The sequence below is a fragment of the Notothenia rossii genome, assembly GCF_949606895.1.
Source record: "Notothenia rossii genome assembly, chromosome: 10".
NCBI lineage: Eukaryota > Metazoa > Chordata > Actinopteri > Perciformes > Nototheniidae > Notothenia > Notothenia rossii.
In genome coordinates, this window is record NC_136908.1 from 20,997,523 (window position 1) to 21,022,402 (window position 24,880).

A 24,880-nucleotide genomic window follows, 5' to 3' on the forward strand; every position below is an offset into this window, starting at 1 on the left:
CCAGAGCATTTTCAATGGAAAGCCACTAAGATCGGATGTTGGGAATCCCACAGTGGCATAATATATGCCATCTGTCATCAATCACGAGAACACACCAGCTCTGTTATAGGCATAAAATACCAATTTATTACTTTGCACATTAACACAAGAATTCCCTGCAGGCTAAAAAAAACAAAAACAAGGTAATTGAACATGTCACAAAATAGCAATAACAGCGATGAATGGCCCTCTGCTGGGGAGGGCGGAACTAGAACATGCCCCGCCCTCTTACTACCGGTCAGAAAGGGATCCGTTCATTCACAAAATCGGCGCGTTCCATTCACTGAATTGGAATGATCCAATTCTATGATTCTATTGCCATCAGACAATCACACACACAGCTTCAGGAGACCACTAGCAGAAGAAAAAAAAAAGTAAAAGAGCAGAGCTATAACAAACCCCCCCAAAAAAGGAACCAATAAGGGAAAACAAAATACAATTTTAATATACAATACACAATGTCAAATTACAAATCCTTTAAGATATAACAATATATCAAAGTGAGAGGAATTTAAAAATAATTCATGCTCTCTATCAGGGGACAGAAAGAATTATGGATCTTTTTTTAAAAAGGTTAAAAAGAGGTATTCCTGCTCCCTTGATGCCATGGGGACCCCTTCACAAAAAGGAAGTGCATTTGTGAGGGGTCAACAGAGTTGCCATGGAGACAGGAGAGCCCCCACCAAAGAGGCGTGGCCAAAAGGTACAAACCAGGAACGAGGAGACAAAATGGATGCTCGCTACGAAAAACCTGGTAAAGAGGAGAGGGGTTCAGTCTTTAACGGGCTCACGTTTGAAGAAAGTACCTCGTTTTAATTCGAACACGACGCAAAGAGCTGGGCCCCCTCCCCTCAGACAACAGCGTGTACCTCCCAAATTACTGACATTTGTGTAGGAATCTTTCAAATGCATCTCAGAGACTGGACAAATATTGCTAGCCTAAAACAGTCCCACTAAAATTGATAAACATCTACCCAAAAAAAAGCATTTATATTTTTTTCCTTTCTCATAATAAATATGATTTAAAAAAAAGATTTTTTTCTTTTTATAAAAAGGACAATACTCTGGCATGCAGGTGAGCAAAGTCTACATTTTAGTTACTTTAAAGAAAATGTCTACATAACTATTTCACCAAATGCACATTCCCACTGATTGATACAAGCAAATAAAAATAAACAAAAAAGTAAAAAAATTATAATAAAAGTACAGATACACAATAGCGAGAGACAGACAACCACAATGAGTGAATTATAGCTTTGTTTTTCCACATTTGAAAACTTGGTTAATATTGCTTTGCAATGTCATGTTACAAACAGGGAGTGATCGTTGATCTGACTGCAGTTTAACGATCAAATATTGGTAAGGATTAAAAATATCGAATCATTCCCCATTACAGATGCCAGATGAATATTTAATCACAGCCCGCTTGGCTTGATAAAACTAGTGCACGTTTTAAAAACTGATCCGCCCCCTTTGAACGAAGAGTAAAACTTATTGCATGCAATGCCTGGACAACACCCTCCACATCCCCCCCACTGGCCTCCTCATGTCCCGCCCATCTGCGCCCGGCCGATGCCCACGCCTTCAACAGAAAGGTGCTCAAACTCATTCATAGTAAACCTGCTGCTTTACGGGTGGTTTATTACAAAAGGGTTTTCTCTGAGCGTCCCCTCCTGATGAGGCGTGCACGTCGACTGTCTCTCTATCCAATCGCAACACCAACCGTCACCACTTTGCCTCACAGTTCCCATGGTAACAGTCTGCCATACGGGAGGGGGTCCAAGGGCAGTGCTTATGCTTATTGTCAATTTATTCAATCCAGTGTTAAAAATGCATAAAAGTATGAAACAAACACCGTCAAATAGCAGAGACGTTAAGGTGGGTATACTTCAAATACACACAGCAATAGAAACCGTTTTTTAAAAAAGTCTAAAAATTCAACTCATTGCCAATCGCAAACCGCTTTATAAACAAATCCCTTAATCTAGGTTTCACTCCGATTACGATCCCTGATTGTCTCCATCCGTCCGATCCAACACGACTGAAACCAGTGGAGTGAAACAGGCAGCGGCTGATCTTCATTACCAGTCGGAGTGCTAAACAATACCTCAAATCCGCCACTAAAATGTCACTCCTTTACCTTCAGAGGAAGCATGAAATCACCTGTTCTGGGGTCCTACTTCTTCCCACCGTTAGCCAGAGTGCTACAAATTAATCCCACCCTATTTACCCCCCTAACCTGCAGCTCAACAGCTGAAGTCTATTCCTGAAGTCGCACTAGTAACTATATAACTGGCTTTCGCTGCCGACCATAACATTTCATCACGACAACATCGACAACAACGATAACAACAACAACATCAATGGTAAACTACTAATTCTAAACAAGTTTTTTTTTTAAGGATAACCACAAAACATCTTATATTAAACTTTTACAAATCTGCTTTGTTGATTCGTATGTATAAATGCATAAAGGTAAGAGAGATTGAGAGTGCCCTCTGTTGCCTAGCGTCCCGGGTCAGTGCAATGAATTGGCCAATATTAGCAAAGGAGACCTAAAAAAAAAACTACGTTGGTTTTCCGGCCCTTGAAACTACATCTACAAACAAAAAGAAAAGAAAAGCAACGTCCAGCAGTGTCATCATATAATCTTTCAGGTCCAAAGAAAAATAAGATCCTGCTCTTCACACAAACTGCAGGACTGATAAAGACCCTACTCTGCCTTAAATGCCTTCAGCCATTCAACAGGTCCCAATGCTGAGCCAGACCACGGTTACCACTGCTACAGTCAGACCTGACTTCACTTACTACTTGAAATGAAATAAGTTGCTTTTTTTCTGGGATTCAACAATGTGTTGAGGCACAAAAGGAACATCTGGCTCCCAAAACGTGCGTAATCCAGATCGAGCTATGTTAAAAAAAGTTGATCCAAAGCATTTCAATTAATAAGTGACCCAGGACTGCTACAAAAAAACCCACACCCGCCTCTATGAGGCCTGATTAAGTCATATGTCTCAAAGTTGCTCTATAGATGTAAATATATGCTTATATGTACTGTATGTGTGAATATAAAAACAACAAATCTGAGGCATTTACAGCAGTTATCTCCTTGATTTCCCTTTACAATTCAGTGGCCTGCCATGAAACACACATGCACACACTCTCATACAGCAGTACATGTATATACAGATGCACACACACACACACACACACACACAGACTGGCGTATTCTTCGCTATGATGGGAGGAAAATAGTAATGGGCATGGACACCCAGGTCACCTCGCTTGTTAAAGACTGTTAAAAAAAAAAAGGAGAAAAAGTTAAAAACACACGCTCATAAAAAGGAAAAAAATATATATATCATTCTCAAAAAGGTTGACTCCGTCTCTGTTTCATGTAGAGTTTCCCTCCCGACCAACCACTAAACCCAAGACCTTGTGACAGATTTTTGCCCAAAGGGGCTTTGAGGTAAAAGTAGATAAGAGTCCTGCTTAGCTGGGAGAGCTAAAGAGCTGCGCTGACACACACTGTGCCATCCACTCCCTCACTCAGTGTATCTTACAAACGCAAGAGAGCAGACATTCAAATAGAAAAAACAAAAGAAATGGCTCAACGTGTAGTACGTGCATGTGTATGGTTTGTTTTTGTTTTTCCGTTATTTTCTTTTTGTGCATTGGAAACCCTCGGGGTTCGCAGTGCTTGATTGCTGGTTTTTGAGGCGGCTCGGTTTGGGAACGCTGGTTGGAAATTGTTCCGTGTAATAAAAAAAACCTGCTGGACTTTGGGACACAGCAGATTCCCCCCCGTCCAAGAGCCGCTTTGGTGCAGATTCATAAAAAGTGGGAAGAGAATGAGATAGACTACAAAGAGATGTGGGAGAGGAAAAGAGAAGGACTGGCAAATAAGAGAGTAAAAGACGAAGAAAAAAGAAGAAGAAGAAGAAAAAGAAAGGGAATCCGCGGGTGGACTGGCTGACATGCTCGCTAGCTCAGGCGAAGTACATGGTGTGCTGGGTGTCATAGTGGATCTGGACCGCCTTGGCCAGCGCCTGCGGGTCCCGGCCGTTACTCTGGCCCGACACGTGGCTCCCTTCAGCGCTGTGAGACAGAGAGAGGCAGAGGTTACTTTGACTGTCAGGGAGGATCAAATCACAGAAATGCAGGGGGTACGGGGCACAGGGAAGAAAGCAGGGATCAGGAGCTGAGTTCTGGCAGGCAAAGGGTTCAGTGTCTTACCTCTGGAAACACATGGGCTTTGATTCTGAGTGCTTTGCCTCTCCTCTTCATTAATAATGCAGACCCTTTTAATTTTATTTACACTTTAAAACAAATATTATTAATGGCACCGCAGACACAAAATGATAGATGTCATAGAGATGCATCCAACATGCACATCCAAAGGAGACTGGTCAACTAAACTAGTCATTTAGGTCAGAGTCGACTAATATTATTGTTGTGTAGTATTTGTAATGCTTCTGCCACGCTGAATGACATATTTAAGAAACTAAACCACTTTTTGTTAAAGTGTGTGTATTGCATGATTCTTTGAGAGAGAAAAAAAAATGTTGTTAATGTTGTCCAAAATGTTGTTTTTCTTAAACATGAATCTATTCAAGAATATTGAAACTGTTTCAATAAAAATGTTGAAAATATCATTTATAGCCACTGCATTTTCTAGCCCTATACCAGAGTCCTGCATCGGGTCGGGTACCCGCGGGTAGTTTAATGTTTAAATTCTCAGACCTGTCCCCCTCGGGATCGCGCATAATCATAAAATCTGCTGCTGAGCGCGCCACATTCGAAATGTCTGAGGTGAAGCTCTCTAGCGGAGAATACAGCATTTTCAATAACTCTTCCTCAAGAGCGAAATCCAATGTCTGGGAGGCTTTTGGTGTCATCCTAGATGGAGAAAATAACAAACATCCCAGGCTTTTTGAGCCAAATATGCAACTGTGTGTGTTAATAATTTCACCACTATATATATATATATATATATATATATATATATATATATATATATATATATATATATATAGTGGTGAAATTATATCGATAATATATATATGCGGGTTCGGGTCGGGTTGCGGATCTTGTGCCGACAGGTTGGGTCGGGTTGCGGAACTAATTTGCAATATGTGCGGGTAGCGGGGCGGATTCGGTATTGCACGTCGCAGGTGCGGGGCGGGAGCGGGTCTTGAAAATCAGACCCGTGCAGGACTCTGCCCTATACCCTCCAAAAGTGAGTTGACAAAATGTTTAAATGATTGGTTGTCCCCTACAGTCGTTCTGCATTCTTCTGCTACTAGCTAAGAAAAGGCACCGTCATGTTATAGCCTTGTCATATTCATATTACAATAAAAAAAATTATTATTAGCCCCTCCATGTTGTCAATTAAGCCATATCGTATGGAAATGGTTGAGAGTATCACTATTTTTAAAAGGTTAGAAGTTATCATGACAACACTATCCAATCGTCTATGATTGGAAACAAAACTTGAGCCGTGATAAATCATCTTTCTTGCTCTGGAAACACAGAAAGCCCTGGCGGCTCACCTGTCATGGTCTTTGTCCACCAGGTGATAGCGGGCTCGGAAAGCCACCAGCCTGGCGTAGTAGGCAGGAGCGGGGATGGAGACGGAGCGGGTGCAGCGGACGTAGGTGTGGCACAGCTGGTAGGTGAGGAGCTGCAGCTCGTCAGCAGTGAAGCAGTTGTCATCCCACAGGACGTGGTAGTGGGAGGGACGACTGGTTCCCTGGAGGAAGACGGGGAAAAACGTTTAATTAAGTACTGATCATTTAATCTGGTGTAATAATAAGTACCTTTACTTTATGACACAAAAAATAAATCAAAACCTCCATAGTGGCTCCTCTTAACTACACTATGAGATTCAACGTTTGAATTCACCCGTATCATAAAAACACACCAGCGGGTCAGCGTGAAATAGTTTGCACACTCTATATTGATCATGTTTTATCAAATTTAAAAATAGTTAAAAGTAAATGTATCTCTAGCTGACCACAAAAGACTCAAACTGTGCTACACACAAATAGTTTTAATATCATCATGACTCTTATTATATTGGATAAACTGACCAGCTGTTATGTGCACAAAACTCTGCAAATGTCTGTGTGCACATTTCTTTAATTTAAAATTGACAAGTGATTTACACAAAATGTATGTTTTAGGGGAACTATTCATTCAAAAAAACATCTGAACCATTTTTTCACAAACCATAATCACCGTGGTAACCATAGAGGAAAATGGCCGTCTCTTGGAGAACATTTAAACTAATAAGAACTTTGCAACATTTCTATTTTCCTTTGTTGTGTGTTTATGTACCATTACAAAAGTGACATGGAGACCTGGAGCTAGACACAATGCACAGTTGCATTTTTATTTCTGATATTAAAATGCACCACAAAGAATTTCTGTTTAAAGTGTGCGAGTGTGTTTACCTGAATCCCAGCATGGCTGCACAGGTAGAAGTCGAACTCGGACGGGTGTGTGATGGTGCTGTCCACCGTGGTGCCTGCTGGGACGTTACCGCTCTTCCCCACCTGCAGCAGAGGATCAATCAGATTGCATTTAAGATTTTGCAAAACAATAGTTGTACAATAGGAAAAACTATTTAAAACCACACATGTAAGTAAACTCCTACTGACCCTCTCAGCTTTGTCAGAGCAGAAGAGACGGGTGTGGTGACGTTTCTGAACAACGATGTATGTGATGCCCGGCCTGTAGTCCTCTTCCAGACTGATGCAGGCCTTCCTGATGGCTATCAGCTCCGGCCACGCCACCTGAAATAGAAAAAAGTCACACAATTGAAAATTATCCAATGCCACATGTGTTGCAAGATTAGTATTGCATATCATTTTTCTGTTGCATTTTGTTTGTTTAATTTGAACTCAAGCAGGGTGTCAGATGGGATACACTTTATTTATCCTATGACCAAGTGAGTGGGACGAGTGCAAATATAAGAAATATGATAAAAATACACAAAAAAACTAAAAGGTTAAAATCCAAAATACATGGTTTTGAAAGCCCCCTCTAACAATGACTCACAGCTGCTATTTCTGCCTTGAACACACTTTGGACTACAAAAATATGGTTGAAAACATCTGGAGAAGCTTAAAGTAAATACTGCAAAGCTCTCACCTGTTTCATCTGTCCCTCAGACACACCGCCCCGGTAATAGATGATGCGTGTGGGCTTGAAGCGCGTGGACTTGTAGAACTGGATGAGCAGCTCTCGCACCATGTTGGTCAGATCCTGGATCACTTCCTGACTGAAGAGCTGCTCCTGATGAGTCGGAGGCGGAGGGCACTGTGGGAGTTAAAGTTTGAGAAATGTTACCGACTGAAGAGGGTTTGGACCATGCCAAAGTGAGGCATTCAAACTTGGATACACTGGAATGATTGAGAAAGAGTCAATAAGAGCACCGATACGCACCGCTGATACTTGGGATATGTCTTGTCTCGACGTCTGGACTCGCACCGTGGCGCAGTATCGGCTGGGGTGGCCGTCCATGCTGCCCACCACCGCCGCGATGGAAGGCTTCTTCCCGTCGCCTGCTGGAGGATGTGTGACGTCTGCGCCAAGGAAGATGACCGGCTGCTGGAACACAGAGGGCCTGACCGAGGACAGGACACAAGAGAAGAAGAAAAACAGTTAGAGTTGTACATTGTATTTTTTATTTAATTTCTGAACAATGGACATTAAGAACGTGGAGAATAGTGTGAGAAAATGGATTACAAATATGATATGTTATATTTATTCAGTCAGACTAAATAAAAGCAAGAACTTCTACATCTTTATGAAATGTTATTACCACTTGGATTCCCCTTCGCCACATGATTACCAGAAGACTGTAGACATCTGACCAAACTACAATTCATATTTGTATTACTGGCTGCTGTTAGACAGTTCAACTTCTGTAATAAATCGCTAAATAACAGTGCAATATATACTACCATTTTTAAATACTATCACCTGGCTGCTATCACACTGTTTTATACATGCTACACTTCTTGTTGGTCTTTTTAAAGAATACCACCACTGGTATCGGATGTTTATTTCGTACATTTTTATTTCTCTAACTTCTATTTTCTATCTTTAATATTTTATGCATGATTCTTAATTGATATTAAGTTATTTTTGGGTCTTTACTTTCGCTGTAACAATGTAAATGTCCTCTTTGTTGGCCAGATAAAGGTATTCTGATTCTGAACATTCAAAGCCAAGAAGCATGGCAAATTCCAATTTGGACTGCATCAAAGAATCTATAATAATAACATCTGTTCTGACCTCTGGTGAGGCACCAGGACGTTGTTGATGCCCCCCAGCTTGGCGTTGATCTTGAGGCAGAGGTTGGAGAGGGTCTGAGGGGAGGTCTTCACCACGTTCTTCACCTGCACACACTGGGTCGCCATTCCAAGCAGAGTGTCACCCACCCGCTTTACCTCAGCTGGAGACAAAAACAGAGATAATCCATATCACACTTTTTGTTCAAAAACGGAATCATTTCTTGTAGAATCAAAAATTACATTTCAACATACGAGACCCTCTTAATATCTGAAATTGCTTTGACTTTTCCTCATTTACTAAAGATAAAAGCTCACCATAGACTGGTGTTTTGCCGGGCAGGATGACCACAATCAGCTGCAGACCAACGTAAGACATCTTGAGGTGTTTGAACATGGGCTCCACGCTGTCAGCTCCTTGGGCGTATTTACAGAAACACGGCTGGCCTTGAATGGGCATCCCAGCATCCTTTGAGATCTTCCGCAGCTGGTCAGTGAAGCTCCTGTTGAAAGGTGTAACATACTCATCAGAAATAAGCAGAATAAGAGAGAGAACATCTAATCACATTCAATATAGCAGGTATAAATGTGTTAATTAATGTCATAGTCGATGTCACACATCATCCGTGTTTGCCAATAGTTGATGAAAATATTTAAGTCTGGACTAAAGTGGTGAACCAAAAGACATCCATAAATCCATGCCGCTCGCGTGGATTAAAAGGAAATCATATATGGTACAAAGACCCTGCTGGCATTTACTTTCTTCTGTGACTCCCCCCCCCATCCCTTCTTAAGTACATCTGCACAAGCCTCATGATAAAATGTAAAGTTGACTTACTTTAGCAGGTCCTCTCGACACTGTTTCTGCGGCGCGAAGCAGGCCACCGCCCAGACCTTGATCTCAATGCCGGCGTAGAACTGCTTCCCCCTCATGTCCCACACGCCCTGGTTGGGCGTGGCCACGGTTTTGTTCTGCGGAGAGAGTCCCTACTCTCTTAGTCAATCTACCGGGTATTTGAGCCGATAAAACAGGTAGTACAGCCACTACTGTTTATGTTCAATCTCATAAACAGACAAACATAATGCATTAAAGCCCACCCAGCAGAAACAGACAGTATTAGCTAGACCAAACAAACTATTACACCCCATTTAAAGGCTTCAAACTGCTTTTACTGTGTAATGATTTTGTGTGTTTCCAGGTTTATAGAGTCTAGGTTGGACACTGATATTATAGTTTGTATTGCGTCCAGTTGTTAGAGCTTCAGGAGTCCTGACATGAGCAGCAAACAGAGTAATGCATCTCTTGGAAGACGCGTCATTAGGCGAGTGCTCCTGCTTGCACTGTGGTTGTGAATACAAATTGAGAGCGCAGTGGATTTCAATTTAGTTAACAAGATTTGCCAAAGGCCATTAAGGGCTTTTATTCTCTGAAACAAGGCAACACAATGAACTACTTGAGTTGTGTGCCAATAAAAGTTAAGAGCTTCTCCATCTCATTACAAGATAGTCTTCAGAAGATCTTCGGCAGGATTGAAGTTGCAGGATTTCTAACTACCTAATAAATTACAGACTGTGAAAAAAGAAAATACTTCTTCTCAGTGTACAGGAAATAGACTGCTGCTTCTGCTCCTTCAGATGTTGCACATACAGTCACCTCAGGCAGTACTCTTTTTTTATGAGAATACTTTGATTGAACTGTTTGTCTGCCAACATCAGCAAGCCATTTTAAAATGAAAGATGTATTTCATTCATACCGAGTGATCACAGGAATGGAAAAGGCTCTCAGTCAGCATTTAAAGGCATTTCACTGGAAGCCGATTAGACTCCATATCCCAGCAGGCAAGTCGCCAAGAGAGAGCGTTGTGATAGGATCTTGGGTAAATTAGCCAATAACCGGATTTGAGCTTGGCACTGGAACATAGGAGATTTTAGATTTTACCAAAGCAAAGTTATTCTGTAATTCTAGGAAAGTAGATTTGATAATAAACTGGAAAGAAAAAAAAGGGAAAAGTCTAGACCATTTTCCCCCACAGGCAGCAATAAAGTTTCATCTCATCTCAGCATCATCTACTGCTGCCTCTCAATGGGGGGTTATATTCCAGCACTTTTAGTATTTTATTTGACTTTTCAGATAGGATATTAAGTCAAACAGGCTTTTGACACGAGTCACTTGGACAGGTTTTAATTGAATAGTGGACAGCTACGAGTCTCTGTTCAACACACCCATTCTTTTGTCTAGATAAAATGCTCAGTGGTGTCTTTTGTTTACATGAAGGGCAGATTTCACACTCAGTGAGTAAACCCTCAGCATTTTGCAGTGACTTGCTCCTCATCTCTATTCCTTCACTTGCAGACAGACACTACCGAATGCTAAAAAAGTGGGGGGGAAAGTGCAGCGATGCGCAAGTTCAAGGTTTTACAGGTCTGCAAATATTGAAGTTGAATATTCCATCTAGTCAACATCTGAAGTCATACACTGTATTTAGAGTTGTGGATGAGAAATCAGAGGAGAAGATGGTCCTGTAGGTGTTTTTCCTTATTCTATATCCTTTAATGACATCCTCAAATTGACTTCACATCGGAAAAAAGGACTCAAGAAAGGTTTATGTCATGGACCCCTATTCTAAATATAACAACTTCCTTTCTGAAAAACAAAAATCATGTTTTGTCCAACAAATTGGCATGGTGGGCGACTAAATAGTACAATACCCATGAGCCTCCACTGCTGTTGCTATGGAGAAGGATATGAAAATCTAAGTTTTGGCAAATTTCATCTCAAATTCAGTTGGAATATAAAGCAAGTCAATTAACAGTAGGATTCATAGTTCAAATCTCATATTTCATTTATGAACACTTCTGCTCTCGCTTGGCAACGCTACTGTTTGAGGTTATATTATTTAGTAAATGGTGTAGCCAATTTCAATTTTGAAATAAAGTATTTTAATATTAATCTTTCTCCATTTTGTTCAGTAATGCGCTGCTGAATTGTGTACATCATAAATGATCCACTCTTTCGGCAAGTGACCTCTGCAAGCTTGGACCCACACCCATTTCCCCAGCATTCACCCTGGTGCCCCCTGGCCCTTTCCAATCCCAGTCAGTCGAGCTCCCCAACAGTGCCGCCCCACCCCGGTACTCACCCTGCCGCAGTCTCTCCCCGTGTCTGTACTGACGCGGCCCCCGTACTGCAGCATGGGTGCAGGAAGGACCCTCCCCGTCACCTCAGTCATGTCATTGTGAACCACGATGCCAAATTCCTTCAGGTAAGGGTCTGGGCCCCCAACCATGCTGTTACTTTTGACCTGGGAAACGAGAAGAGAGGTAAGGAAAAGAATGACATGAAAATGGGAATGACAAATGAATAAGGACAAATGCAAAACAAGCTGATTTCTCCCTTTATTCAGTGTAAAGAGCTTCAAATCCCTCTCACCAGTCGGCTGATCTCTTCTTGTCTGTCGGGGGCGGAGCGAGCTGTAGCTTTGATCATGGTGGACGTCTGGTTGTCTGTCAGTTTCTTGATACATCGCTGGCCTGCTACTATGTTACAGACCTAGAGAGCAGGAAGACACATTTCATTAACCCACCTAATATCAATTATTTTAAATGTCTTAAATCAACTTTAATTAGATATATATGATACCATACAATCAATAAGATTTTGTATAACTTGCTCTGTGGATTTATTGAATTACTGATAAACCACAACTCAATAACTCATTTTGATGTCTCCGTAAAGGACCTTTATCTCTGAGATCTTGGAGCTACTCCCGGTGTTGTTTTATTGTGTTTTGTATGTGGTTGTGAGACTTGTATGAATGCATGTGTAAAATGGAATAATAGCCGTTCCTTCGATTCCTCATCAAATAAATGAACAAATCGATTTGCCAACAAACAAGTGTAAGTCGACTACAAATTTAAGAGCAGCCTGTTTCTCACCTCCAGGGGAAGGTAGGTGTGCTTCTGTTCCTGTCCTACTTGCAGGCAGGGTAAATGTGGATATTTGAGCTGCAGATTGTACTTCTGCTTGAAATACTGAGCTACGGTACACTCCATGGCTTGGCCGTTCTCAAGTTGTAAGGGGAACCTGTGAAGGAAAGAAAAAAAGGATTAAAGTTGCTTAATTTGTAAATATTGTACAATTCTGCGACTTTTTATTTGATAAAAGTACAGACACACAATGTGTCCTATGCTGACACATGAAGGTGAATAAAGTGATGAGTGAAGGCTCTTACGTTTGGTGGCTGGCAGGTCGTCTTGTCACGTTGCACACACGGTACTTCCTCTTCATTTGACCACAGTGTGTGACCTCAACTTTCAAACCTGTGTAAAATCAAACAACGGTTACAGAGGCATGGGGAGAGGTGCTGCCATGTGACCATTAGCTACAATTAGAAATGTTAAGATTGTTTAACTGTGATCTTTTAAATTGAGCAGGCTGGAATCGCACTCTTGTGTTTCTTTACTGTTGCTTTCAGGCCATGATAAAGACAAATGCTGACAAGACAGCCCGTAGCGTAGCGTAGCGTAGCGTAGCGTAGCGTAGCGTACAGCGTGTATAAGCAGGTCTTTAGTTTCCCTTTACACATTTGTTTCAACTTGGCTAAAAACAGAAACCAGGAGGAGAATTTAGAGAGCTTACAAGTGTCTGCAGAAGAACATGTGGTATTGAAATATCACCCTCTCAAGCATATATGGTGCTTCTCTTTGTATTTGCAATAAAAGAAGTAAATACCAAAGGGAGACTGAAGTTTTCAGAACAACTTGGAACGCGAGTATTTTCTTTTTTTAAATAAATTGTGAGTTAAAAGCCTTATTCAGGAGATTCGCTATGAATACTTGTGTTAATCGCATGTATTTGTGATTTGAGAAATACCGTCCTTTGTCACAGAGGTTAAAATCAATGATTTAAAGGCTTTATTATTATTTTAGCTACACTGTCGTTTTGGCAAAAGAAGTCTTAAGTCTCAGGCTCCTCCAGCAATGCAACATACGATACAAAAATAAAATCACATGAAATAGTCCAATAGACATAAAAGTGCAGGCAAGTTGCAGGAATAAGAGAAACACATACAAATAAGAGATTAAGATAAAGAAAATGTTAAATTAAATATTGTACAGTAGAGTAAATACTGTATATGGATATGCAATACAAATGTTTAGCATTGGTAAAGGCTTAGCTGTGTGTATTGTGGTGGGTATACAGCATTATTATGTATGTGTGCAGGTTTACACACTGCATAAAAACAAACATGCATGGGCTCTGCAGGCCACACCTATCTGCAATCTAGTGAGGAATGTGATACACAGTGAGTCACACAAGTTGTGTTTATAATGTCTGGAAACCTTTGTTCTACTTTTGGTAAAGGTGTTGCAGTGTGTGTGTGTGTGTGTGTGTGTGTGTGTGTGTGTGTGTGTGTGTGTGTGTGTGTGTGTGTGTGTGTGTGTGTGTATGTATATTGAGAGCTCACCTCTTATTTCCTTGGTGAATTTGACCCGCTGCGAGTCAGTTAGTGGTTTGGTCTGTTCGTTGATGTTCTGAATATCTAGCACCTCGCACATGAACTCTATCACAGGCTGAGCGCGGTAGAAAGCTGTTGCTGACACTGAGGGGAAGAACAGATATGAAAATGATTCAGCAAATTAGGTACAAATGAAATAGTACAAGCAGACAACATGAATACATAGAAGTGTAAACCACAGGGAAAGGCTGGCCAAATAACAAATGGGGAATGAGGATGTAGCGGCAAAAAAGAGCTTTATAAAATGTGTTGTAGCCGTAATGAATGGGCCAAATGAACACATTAATAACATCCACTGACTGCTAATCTTCTTTCCACAATATAATTAAGTGGATACCAGCCAAATAAATCACACATCAGGAGCTTTGTTTGTAAAGTATTCACAGTAGACAGTTTGTCTCACACCTCTAAAACTACACCTTCAATCTCAATTAAAAAAAATCTTAAAAGGTCCCATGTCATGGCCATTGCTACTAATCATAATTCCATTGTTGAGGTCGACTAGAATAGATTTATATTCTTCAATGTTCCAAACTCACATTGGTTTCTCATACAGCATCTCTGTATAGTATGTGTATTCACTCTCTGTCCTACACGGCTTGTTGGAGCTCCTGCCCCCCCCTCCCTGTGAGCCCACTGTGCTCTGATTGGTCAGCTCGCCCACTCTGTTCTGATGAGTCCACCACCGCTACAGCGGAACATCAGTGATTATGTGTTACAATGGCGTTAGCAACCAGAAAATGACACCAGCAATGACAAACAGATGAGAGTGCTGCGTGGGGTCTGGGTGCCGTGTTGGTGAGACGTTGCGCGGCTCTCTGCTGCGAGGAGCGGACAGTGTGAGCTCTATTACTGGTGTCGTTTCCTGGTTGCTGCGTGGGGTCTGCGAGACGGCGCGACATCGCGAAACTCAGCCTGAGCACCATGGACGCTGGAAGGGGGGTTGCTGAGGGGGCTGCAGCACCCCCATCTGCGAGGCTCCACTAGCACCTGCATCCGCAAACGCGGCGCACCTACAGTGTAAGCACGCCACAGTTTCGTCACTGCGAGGCTCCAATAGCGCGTCACAGTTTCAGGGCTGAGAGTGTGTGCGTGTGTGTGTGTGTGTGCGTGTGCGTGTGCGTGAGGAGCTCCACGGATTGGTCCCTTCACTGTACCCAGGAAGAAAAAGAGAAATCTCCAACAAGGCGTTCTGGGGCAGCATAGACACGTGTTTTCTGTGTTAGAGTTCTACTCGCTACAGGGTGTACTTTGAGGGTTTATGACTCTGCAGACCGTTTACATGCATAAAAAGCTACATACCACACAAGGGGACGGTTAATAACCGGAAAAGCATGACATGGGACCCTTAAAACACTAAAAAGCATGATAGGCCAACTTAAATGAATGTTCAGACCAATAACACTCCTGTGGTAAGGAAAAGGACAAGGTACTGCTGTGGCTGCTGCGACTTGGAATTAGTTACAGATTGATTCCGGTCTATCGGAGCTAGTCTCTTTAAGTGTTTGAAAGAAAATGTCTAGTTTTATTTTAGTCATGACCCCCCCAATAAAGCAAAACTGCACGTTTCAGAGTGGCCTTTTATTGTGGCCAGCCTAAGGCACACCTGTGCAATAATCATGCTGTCTAATCAGCATCTTGATATGCCACACCTGTGAGGTGGGATGGATTATCTCTGCAAAGGAGAAGTGCTCACTATCACAGATGTTTTCAGATTTGTGAACAATATTTGAGAGAAATTGTTATTTTGTGTATATAGAAAATGTTTTAGATCTTTGAGTTCATCTCATGAAAAATGGGAGCAAAAACAAAAGTGTTGCATTTATATTTTTGTTCAGTGTATGATCTGAAAGTTCTCTCTGTAACTGTAATTAGTTTTTATTTCTGAAACTTTGTTTAATGTGCTGCTGCTTGTCTCGGCTTAGGAAACTTTTAAAAAGAAGATTTAATTTATCTCAAAGAGGTTAAATAAATCTAAATCACATCTGAAGCCCATACGCTCCACTTACCATCGATGTTGAGCATCATATTCCACATGGCAGGACGGACAGACTGATGGAAACCAAACCACACCTCCCTGCCTCCACCCAGAGGATGATAGTAGCCCTCCGGAGGGGAGAAGAACGAACGCCCCACAGGAGTATACCTGAGCGCACAAAGACAGCAGTTTGAATAATGAACCAATCCACAGAAAGTCAAATATCTCAGGAAAGCAGTGCCCTGTGGTTCAGTTGCTACGAAAGCTGCTGAGAGGGAATCAATCGCAGGAAAATGCAATTTCATCATAATATAATTAGATCTCGGAGACGCAAGACAGCAGGAAATTAAGTAATACAGACAAATAAGAGATAAAAAGCAATAACTCTGCCAACAAATGTGGAAAATGTGATGTGTTGTGGGAAATGTTATGAGTGTCGGTACCTCATGGAAGGCAGGTGCCGCGTGATGACATCCAGAGCCTGGACCGAATCTTCGGGGACCTCGTTGTGACCCGACAAAGCTTCCAGCAGATTCTGAAGACTGACCACCGACACCCACTGCAGAGACACCTTGAACGTCTGATCTTTCCCCTCACCCGGCAGAGTCACTTCCAGATCCACCTGAAGAGGGAGAAGAAAGGGAGGGAAAGAGGACAAAGTGAGAGGAAGAGACAAATAATGAATGTTTGGAAATGGAATGGAGAGCAGGTGACAGGGAGAGATTGAAGACAAAGTAGATAAGGAGATCCACACAGAAGGAGTCCTTAAATAAGTTTGCCTTTAACATTAAAATAGATGTTCAAACCTTACATTATCTTGGCCCCACAGCTTTCAACAAATAGAAAGAAAATGGGGAAAGTGGACCTAATGTAAAAGTGGTACAATAGTAGGCAGATTTCTTACATTTTATTTTTTAAGATGTTATGTGTTATGTAATTAAGAGGTTAATGTCAGTTTCTATCTATATTACAATGCAAGTATTTGAATAAAAACAAACTATTAAAAAGCCTGACAAAGCTGCTGTAAATGGAACAAGTACGAAAACGTAAGACCATTTAGATTAGAGCTCAGTCTAGTAATAGTCCTAATAAATCAGCACTGCAGCTCCTGGTCCAGCCTTTCTAAGCTGATGCAGCAGCAAACTTCAAATCAACCTGTTCACTCTCAACCTAATCCACTGAAGTCTGCCGCCTTGTGCTCAAAATATGGACATATATACGGTACTTAAATTTAATTAAACCATTGCGTGTGAACGTCTATCTTGTCTGTCTTTTAAAGACACACAAGTTCATCTTTGTAAATGCTTGTGACACGAGAGTCAAGTGTTTGAAATACCAACCCTGTCTCTCCCAATCGGCAGAGGATGTGCCGTGTACATGTTCCTCTTCCCATCGTAGCCCGGCTGTCGGTCTCCAAAGATCTGCATCTTGAAGTGCCGCACCATGGTGTCCACCACCTCCCTGGAAGACAGGTACAACAGGGCGGTGAGACAAAAATACATTTTTGGAGACAACATTTATAAGAAATGATCATCGAGTTTTATAATGCAATAAAACAAGAAGCATATTTATCTTAATTTTTAGCATATAGAGCTTCTGGCGCTTACAAGACAAGTGTCATCATCTGCAGTCTGTTATGATAGCTAAAGATGCTATTTGTATTTAAACATTTTTACATATTTAAGACATCACTTTAAGACATCATGTGCATTTTGCTGTTGTTGGTGGTCATTTACCTGTTAACCCTTCGAGGCCGTTTCTCAGGCTTAATGTCGATATCATAGTGATAGACATCAATCTTGGGAATCTGCACCTGGAAGTGGTTTGCCAAGAGCCGGATGGGTTTCCCCACCGTGCCGAGGCCGGGACGCCGCGGAGGCTGGAACAGAGAGGGAGGAGGGGCCGGCGGCCCTGGAGGAGGCATAGGGAGAAAGAAAAGAAGATCGTGAATCACCACAGTCTTAGAGGTAAATAAGGACTTTAAGTGACATGCCACTACTTTGCATAAGAATACCTGAAACAACTCTTAAATGTTAAATGAATTCCACATTAGTCATAACCTCCTCTTAGTGAACACTAAACTTTAGAAATGCATGGATTCCTCCCAAAAGAAAAGAAAGAAAGAAAAGCTTCACATAAAGCACTTTTGGCATTTATTCTGAAAGTGAACAAAGGTGGCGACAGAGTGTGGGACCTTATCTCCGCAAGAAAACGTCACCAGAGAAAGCATAATGTGTGTGACGCAACGCAAAGATCGTTGCAAAGCATCTCATCAGTGACACCTGCTTGAATGCACTGAAATGGTCTCACAGACCCGGAGGCGCGAATACACGTCTTGATTGATCCGGGACTCTGGCCTCTGACCTACATGGGTCAACAAGGGGCCTGGCGAAACAATGACCTCCAATTATCATTTGGGCACCGCCCCCCGCAGCCCCACCCAGACACACAGGGCACCCACCCCCTCACGCCGAGACAAAGACGGAGCTCCTCTCAGACAGACAGCAGCAGGGACATATGGAGGGTGGGACAGAGGGTCTGGGATTACTGTTACACACACACACATATATCACTCACATACACATTACATACTGAATACACAGGTACCTAAGACAGGTGTGGGGCTTATGAGGATTGTGTTGTAGCACAAAGAGCTGCAGGCTATTGGGAACAAAACACCTTGAATGCAGCCTTCAGTTGAAATCATGACATATATTCACTCAAGATCTCAGTTTTGACTAGAGTCAGAAACAGGTCGGTTGCCAAGTAGGCATACGAGGAATTTGCATTCTGTATGGTGAATACATCAACACACTCAAAGAAAATATTTTGTAAGAAAAGAACCAAAAATGTAAACATAAGAAACTCTTTTACACATAAACACTACTTGTTTGAAATTGCATGGATGTAAAGGAGGCAGCGTGATGCCATCGGTTTAATTTATTTTGGCAGAGCAGGTATCCTTCAAAGAGGAAACGCACGGAGTTCATCTTTGCTTTGAATTTTGGGACTTAATATATATATATACAGACAACATTAAAACAACATTGTGTTGGTGGCATTGAAGGAGGTTGGAGGAGGCCGCTCACAGTTTTTGTTAACTGACAGCTAGGGGACTGCGGGGGTCCTCCCGAACTCTACGCTCCCACGCGCTCCAGTTAGCAAGTGAAGCGCGAGAGCACGGACAATCGGGACCCTCCCCATCGCTTCCTGAGAACACGCTTCCTAACATGCCCTGTTCTAGCGTGGGCCCCAAATCACCTCCCCTTACCCTCACCAACCACCCACTCCTCCATCTCCATCACCCATCAGCTTGATTGTATTATACTACCATTCAGCTTTTCTACATCATTATTTTGCTCACGATACCAAATAAGAATACATTCGTGGCATTTTTCTTTTCTTCATCACGACTTGGATTAAAACCCATTTTATGATTCACTCCACTTTGTCCTACTGGCCTTACCGATGGAAACAAAAGGTGCACAGAGAGCGCCGTTTGTATGGTTCTACATTATGCATCACAAGCTCACTAAAGCATTTCAAGTGCATTGCAAGCCAATAGTATTTCAAGTGCATAGCATAGTGACTAGAGGGAGCTATACAAGCTTAACACAACATTCTGTTTTCGGTTAAATGTACGCAGAGTGGAGGAAAAAACTTAGTGCAGTTTGATAAAACACCACAACCTCAAGCTACACAAAAAGGACCAAAGAGTTGAGACTAAAGCTCCTTTATACAAGTCTGACCTTTCAAAAGCTCATGCAAATTGTAGAACTGCTGTGCTCAGGGTTTCTAGAGGGATTTTTATCTTTGTAATGCGATAGAAAACACAAACGATGACCGTTTGTTATTTTGTAATTTGTATAATTTCTACTTTTATCTTTAAAATAAATGTATGCATGCTACTTAACTAATACTAAGCTATCTTTGGGTCTTTACTTGCTGCAACACATGTACATTTCCCCTCTGTCGGACGAATAGAGGTATTCTGATACAGATTTTTATCATCGTTTCATTTGACATGCTCAACAACATGTCAGAAAATATTGAACATTTGCTTGACCAAGAGGCAAAATGCCCAAAATAATAATATATATATACACACACACACGGATCTATTTACAAGCAGAAAACAGTATATATTTAGCAAAGCAACAAACAGTTAACTAAATATCTGAAGATTGACAATCATACATCTTCTAATGGTTACAGCTCTGGATCATACCATTCAAAGTATGAAGGTATGGTGGAACGAGTGGACAGGGGTTTCCCTTTATCTCTGCTGGCGTACATTTTGCTGTGTGTGAGCAGCAGAGAGAGAGTCGGAGGTCTTCCTCTTCCACTTCCACCAAAAGCAGAGCTGTACCTAAATATAGCCTCCTCAGCTGCCACACTACTACACTTGGATATGCATGTGTCTCAACATAAAATGTCTGAACTCATCCTTCCTCCACTTCCTGTCTGCTCACCACAGCCTAACCAGACTGAGGAGGGAATGATTCAAAGGCCAATTATTTAAGGTAATGTCTTCAAACTGTTAGTCAGACAAACCACCCAAAACCCACACATAATCAGTTTGCTATCCTTTAAACTGAAGAGAAGCAATCTATTCACATAATCCTGCAGCCAGAGAAAACATTTCTCAAGTTTGCTTTAAAGATAACAAATGAAATAATTGCCTAAAATATCAACAACAAAAAATCAATATATCAAAAGACTTCTTCAGCTGTCTTTCTTGTATCCTATTCAACAAGAGTATCAAATCATCTCATTTGAGAAGCTGAAACCGGAAAATGTTTGGCTTTTTTCTTTAAATTATTATTCTATCCATTGACTAACCAATTACAAATTAATCTTTTCAGCTCTAACTAAACATAAAAACTAAAGATCAAGATTGCAAAAACCAACCAGCATGGGTATGTAGATCCAAATAAGGTAGTGTTTGTGGTAAACCTTGGGTCACTTCAGTATTTTGTAAGATAAAAAGCACTACATTCATGTGACAGAGAATATTTCCGCAGACCAAACTGTCACGGGGGGGGAAGATGGGCCCAGGCAAGCAGACATAAAAAAAATTCACCTACAGCCCCTAATAGGACAAAATTCATGAGGAACGTCACATTAAGATTGAGGCCATGCAATATCACCGAGTGCAACTTAATCAGAAATGTAATTAAAGCTACAAATATGCAGAACATTTTGTCCAGAAGACGCCAGCTCCTAAGTGATTTATTCACCGAATACTCACTTCTTTCTTTGTCACAAGCATATTTTGATAAGAATGTATGATCTTTATGCCAAGTGTGTTTATACATTACTTAAGCAGTGAAGCATATTGAGTTGATTTAAACAGGTTAAACCATTTTTATAAATAAACATTTGAATAAGATCTAGGTATCCAATTTGGAATCCTGCAGACTTGTCAAAAGTCACATTTTAACAACTCATGAAGAAAAAGAAAGTTGCCAACATAAAATGATACTTCTTCTCTAAGTGACACCGAGCTGCAGCTACTTTGAGACAATGAGGAAGTGAAATTAGCTTTCCTTGGCGCGGAGGATGACAGATGCACTAGAGCCAAGAAAGTGTTTCTGCTCCTTATGTAATCCAAGTGCATGTTTTAGCTAAAATAGACCAACAGACTCAATAAGCAACACAACATAAAAAAAAAAATGCAAGATAATGTTTTACTTTCCACTGAGTGAGTGTATAAAAAGATGAAACTGTGTGGTGTACTAACATTAGAGGAGAGGTTGTACTACTCGTGCACTGTAGAGGCTTGTAATGCTATGTGTGTCCAAGGTAACCACAGTGAGATCAAGCAGAGAGTCGGCTGGGCTTAAGCTAAGCAGGAGGAGGTTGATGATGATGATGGCTCGGCCTGGTGATGAGTCAGAGACTAACAGCAGGGGAGCGTGTTGACGCCCACACCTGCAGCCACCTGATCACAATACTACGCTAGGAGGAAAAAAGGACCATTCACAAGAAGGGAATATCTGCCACTCAGTGAAGAGAAGCTTAATGTATAGCTGTAGCTACAGGTGCAACTCATTTCAACTGATAGACCAGAAAAGCTATATTCTGTAACCAAAGAAATGTCACCTCTTCAGTTAATTTTCAAGTGAATTCATTCCTTTACTGGCAATGGGAGTACATCAGCTAAATAACACACATATCCAGTCTATGTGTAATAGCTCATGCTGGGATTAACGGCAAACATACCTACATTTGGGCAGTTATAGTGTTCATTAATTAACCTACAGGCTTTTGCCTTTTCCCACAAATCGAGGCGTGTGTATTCATGCAATGGAGTCATACTTTTCCTAATAATTGTGAATTTCTTGGTCATGACTCATGTATAACATTTTCAGCGTCAGCGGGCTCATCTTCGCATCAGTTCACTCCCCCTTGAGTTAACTGTTGCCTCTATTTACGAATTTACCGTGACAATCTGTGTATTTGTGTCAGCTGCATTAAGTTTGGATTTTAACACCACTTCAACAGTTTCAACTAAACAGAACAAAATAACATGTTAAATGAGCTGCTCTGTGAAGACACCCCAGACCTACATCACACTGTGAGACACTACATGATGGGGAGCTTTCTAAAAAGGACTCCAGCCACAAGTGTGTCATTCTAACAGGGTTTGACATTATCTTCAGTTTGTCTATGCGCATTTAAAAAGCACGACAGCATCCTTTCTTGTAATGCGTTGCTAGACGTACAATTAAAAGTGTGATCGTATTTTGATCTTGTCAAAGTATGCATCCTAGTCAAGGCAATGACTGTGAAAGGTCTGAGAATAGTACTGGTGTATCCCTGGTTATCATTACAAATGTGAGTAAATAGTGTGTGCTAGCAAGCCTAAATCCACACTCCACCTTGCAAGGTAAGAAATTATGAATGACTAAAAACTATAATACTAGTCCGCCCTGAAATATGTTGTGATACAGGTTACAGATACATGTCCTGCTGTTATCATAGATGATAATTGATGGCTTGCACTGATTATGGTGGCACTTACACCTGTGGGTGGTTGTACACTATTCTTGTCTCCTTATATTCCAATGTGGAGTTGGCATGTAGCTTATACTACCACCTTTCTTACAGAGCATGTGGACAATGTGTGTGGAGATGCAAGCGATTCGATAGCTGATAGCTGCACTTAATTCGTTGTGTGATAAGGGCTAGTTTCACCATCAAAATGAGGAAACGGTTTGTCCATGTTGAAAAAAACAGTCATTTTGCAATAAGAATGCATTGTATCACTGGGTGTGCAGGTGTATGGCTGCCATATCTCCGCAAGCTTTATCATTTGGTTACTGCATCGCTGCAAAAATAAGTGCCTTTGTTATCATATAGGGGAATATTGTGGAGCTGGGCTGCAGATCTGATCGATAAAAGCGCCATCCATCCCCGCTGGGCTCTCATACGCATGGCACTTTAACCAATGACAGCCTCGCATAAAACCAGTAAATTATGAGTCACAAAACATGCTCCTTCAACGCTTGTAACGTGCGTTTATTTTGTTTCCCACCCATCGCTGTCATCTAGTACGGAAGGCAGCCCGAAGAGACGTACTGTTCCTGATGGCGATGGTACAAATGTAGATGGTTTCGAAGCAATAATTTGATACAGGTAGCATATTTCGACGTTATTGTGTGGTCTTGTTGTAGGAATTAAGTCGTATTGTGTGAGCAAAGACAAACACGTCGAAAACAAACAAAGTAAACACACTACGACGCGGAAGGGAAGGAAGGAAGGTCCTGGTTAAATCCCCACTCACACAATGCCAGCTCCGACACGACGGGCAGAGTGCTTCAGAGAAATATAACCGCGCAGACATTACTGAATAACCGTTTTTAAACACCAGTCCTCTTCGTACATACACAAAACGTGGCTCCCGCTCTGTGTAAATAAAGCCCGACACACATATACACCGCAAACACACACACAGGCTGGGCCTCGGTTTGTTTTCCCGTCAGAGCGTCAAGGCCTCGCTGCAACCGCGGCCCCCAGTGATGCGACGCATTTGCGCAACACGCTCCCCACACACGGCCATCTCTCCCCGCTGCCTGCTGTGTGTCTCTCGTATTTCTTACCCGGTCCGAGCGCTTCCATTTCGGAGGCCTCGTCTCCTTCCGTCTCTGTCCCGGCCTGGCGGCTCCGTACCGAGGCTGAAATTGGGGGCGGTATCGCGAAGCTTAATGTGGCTAATTTAAGAAAAGGGAATATAGATAGATGCGTGGATGACTGCTGAGTGAACTAACCGACCCAAGCCACCGCCGCTGCTGCTGCTTCTGGGGATTTGTAAGTGCGCATGCGCCAGTTAGAAGCCTTTGAGTACAATGTGCGCATGCGTAATTTGCTGTACCGCACAGGGGGTGGGGGGTGCATGTATTTAAATGTTTACTTGTATAACTTATATTCATGGATTAAAATCATTAATGCATTTTTGTGTTTCTCTTATGTCAATATTGTAATTAAGAAAAGCTATTGGTTAAATGTTGTTAGTAACTTCACACCATTGACTAGAATACAGTCACACAACATTAGATAGAAAGTAGGGAAAAGTTATCAAATTAGGGTTAAAAAGTCAAGTGAATTGGTTCTCAATTTGTTACTAAATTAAGGGAATACTGAATTTCTTGTTTCAGAGTAACTACTTAATTGAGCAGGGCTTTACTTGAGTATTTTTTTTGTAAAGGATATTGGAATAAGCCCTACTTCAAGGTTCAAGGTTCAAGGCTTTTATACGTCACGTGTCGTTACGACGATGAAAATCTTAGGTCACAGGCTCCTCCAACAGTGCAACACAATAAAACAAATAAACAGAACAAAATAGTGCAAGTAAATAGTAAATACAAAAGGAAAAATAGTAAAATAGTGAAATAGTGCAAGTGATTGGAATGATATATTAGATGAATATATATAGATACCTCGACTCAACTGGCTGCAACTTTAAATTAATACTTACGGATTGATGAATTGATTCATATTATCCAATTATCGCCTATAGGCTAAATACGATTCTTAATTGT

The 24,880-nt window shown here is 41.5% G+C and overlaps 1 protein-coding gene across 2 annotated transcripts; it reads right to left on the reverse strand.

Annotated features, from left to right (window-relative positions):
* Window positions 1–99: 99 nt before the first annotated feature.
* Window positions 100–24,151, reverse strand: ago4 (argonaute RISC component 4). 2 transcript variants are annotated; one of them, XM_079653287.1, is made up of 19 exons: window positions 23,942–24,151; window positions 17,573–17,747; window positions 17,177–17,297; window positions 16,280–16,458; window positions 15,868–16,004; window positions 13,808–13,942; window positions 12,572–12,659; window positions 12,276–12,423; window positions 11,770–11,889; window positions 11,480–11,641; window positions 9,178–9,311; window positions 8,658–8,842; window positions 8,344–8,503; window positions 7,489–7,669; window positions 7,195–7,362; window positions 6,702–6,836; window positions 6,495–6,596; window positions 5,592–5,791; window positions 100–4,137 (listed from the first exon to the last, which is right to left on the reverse strand). In XM_079653287.1, the coding sequence occupies exons 1-19, from the start codon at window positions 23,958–23,960 to the stop codon at window positions 4,029–4,031; spliced, it is 2,658 nt and encodes an 885-aa protein (XP_079509413.1). In that variant the 5' UTR covers window positions 23,961–24,151; the 3' UTR covers window positions 100–4,028. The 2 variants fall into 2 exon arrangements, with proteins under 2 accessions (XP_079509413.1, XP_079509412.1); XM_079653286.1 differs by having other exon boundaries at window positions 9,178–9,326.
* Window positions 24,152–24,880: the final 729 nt, after the last annotated feature.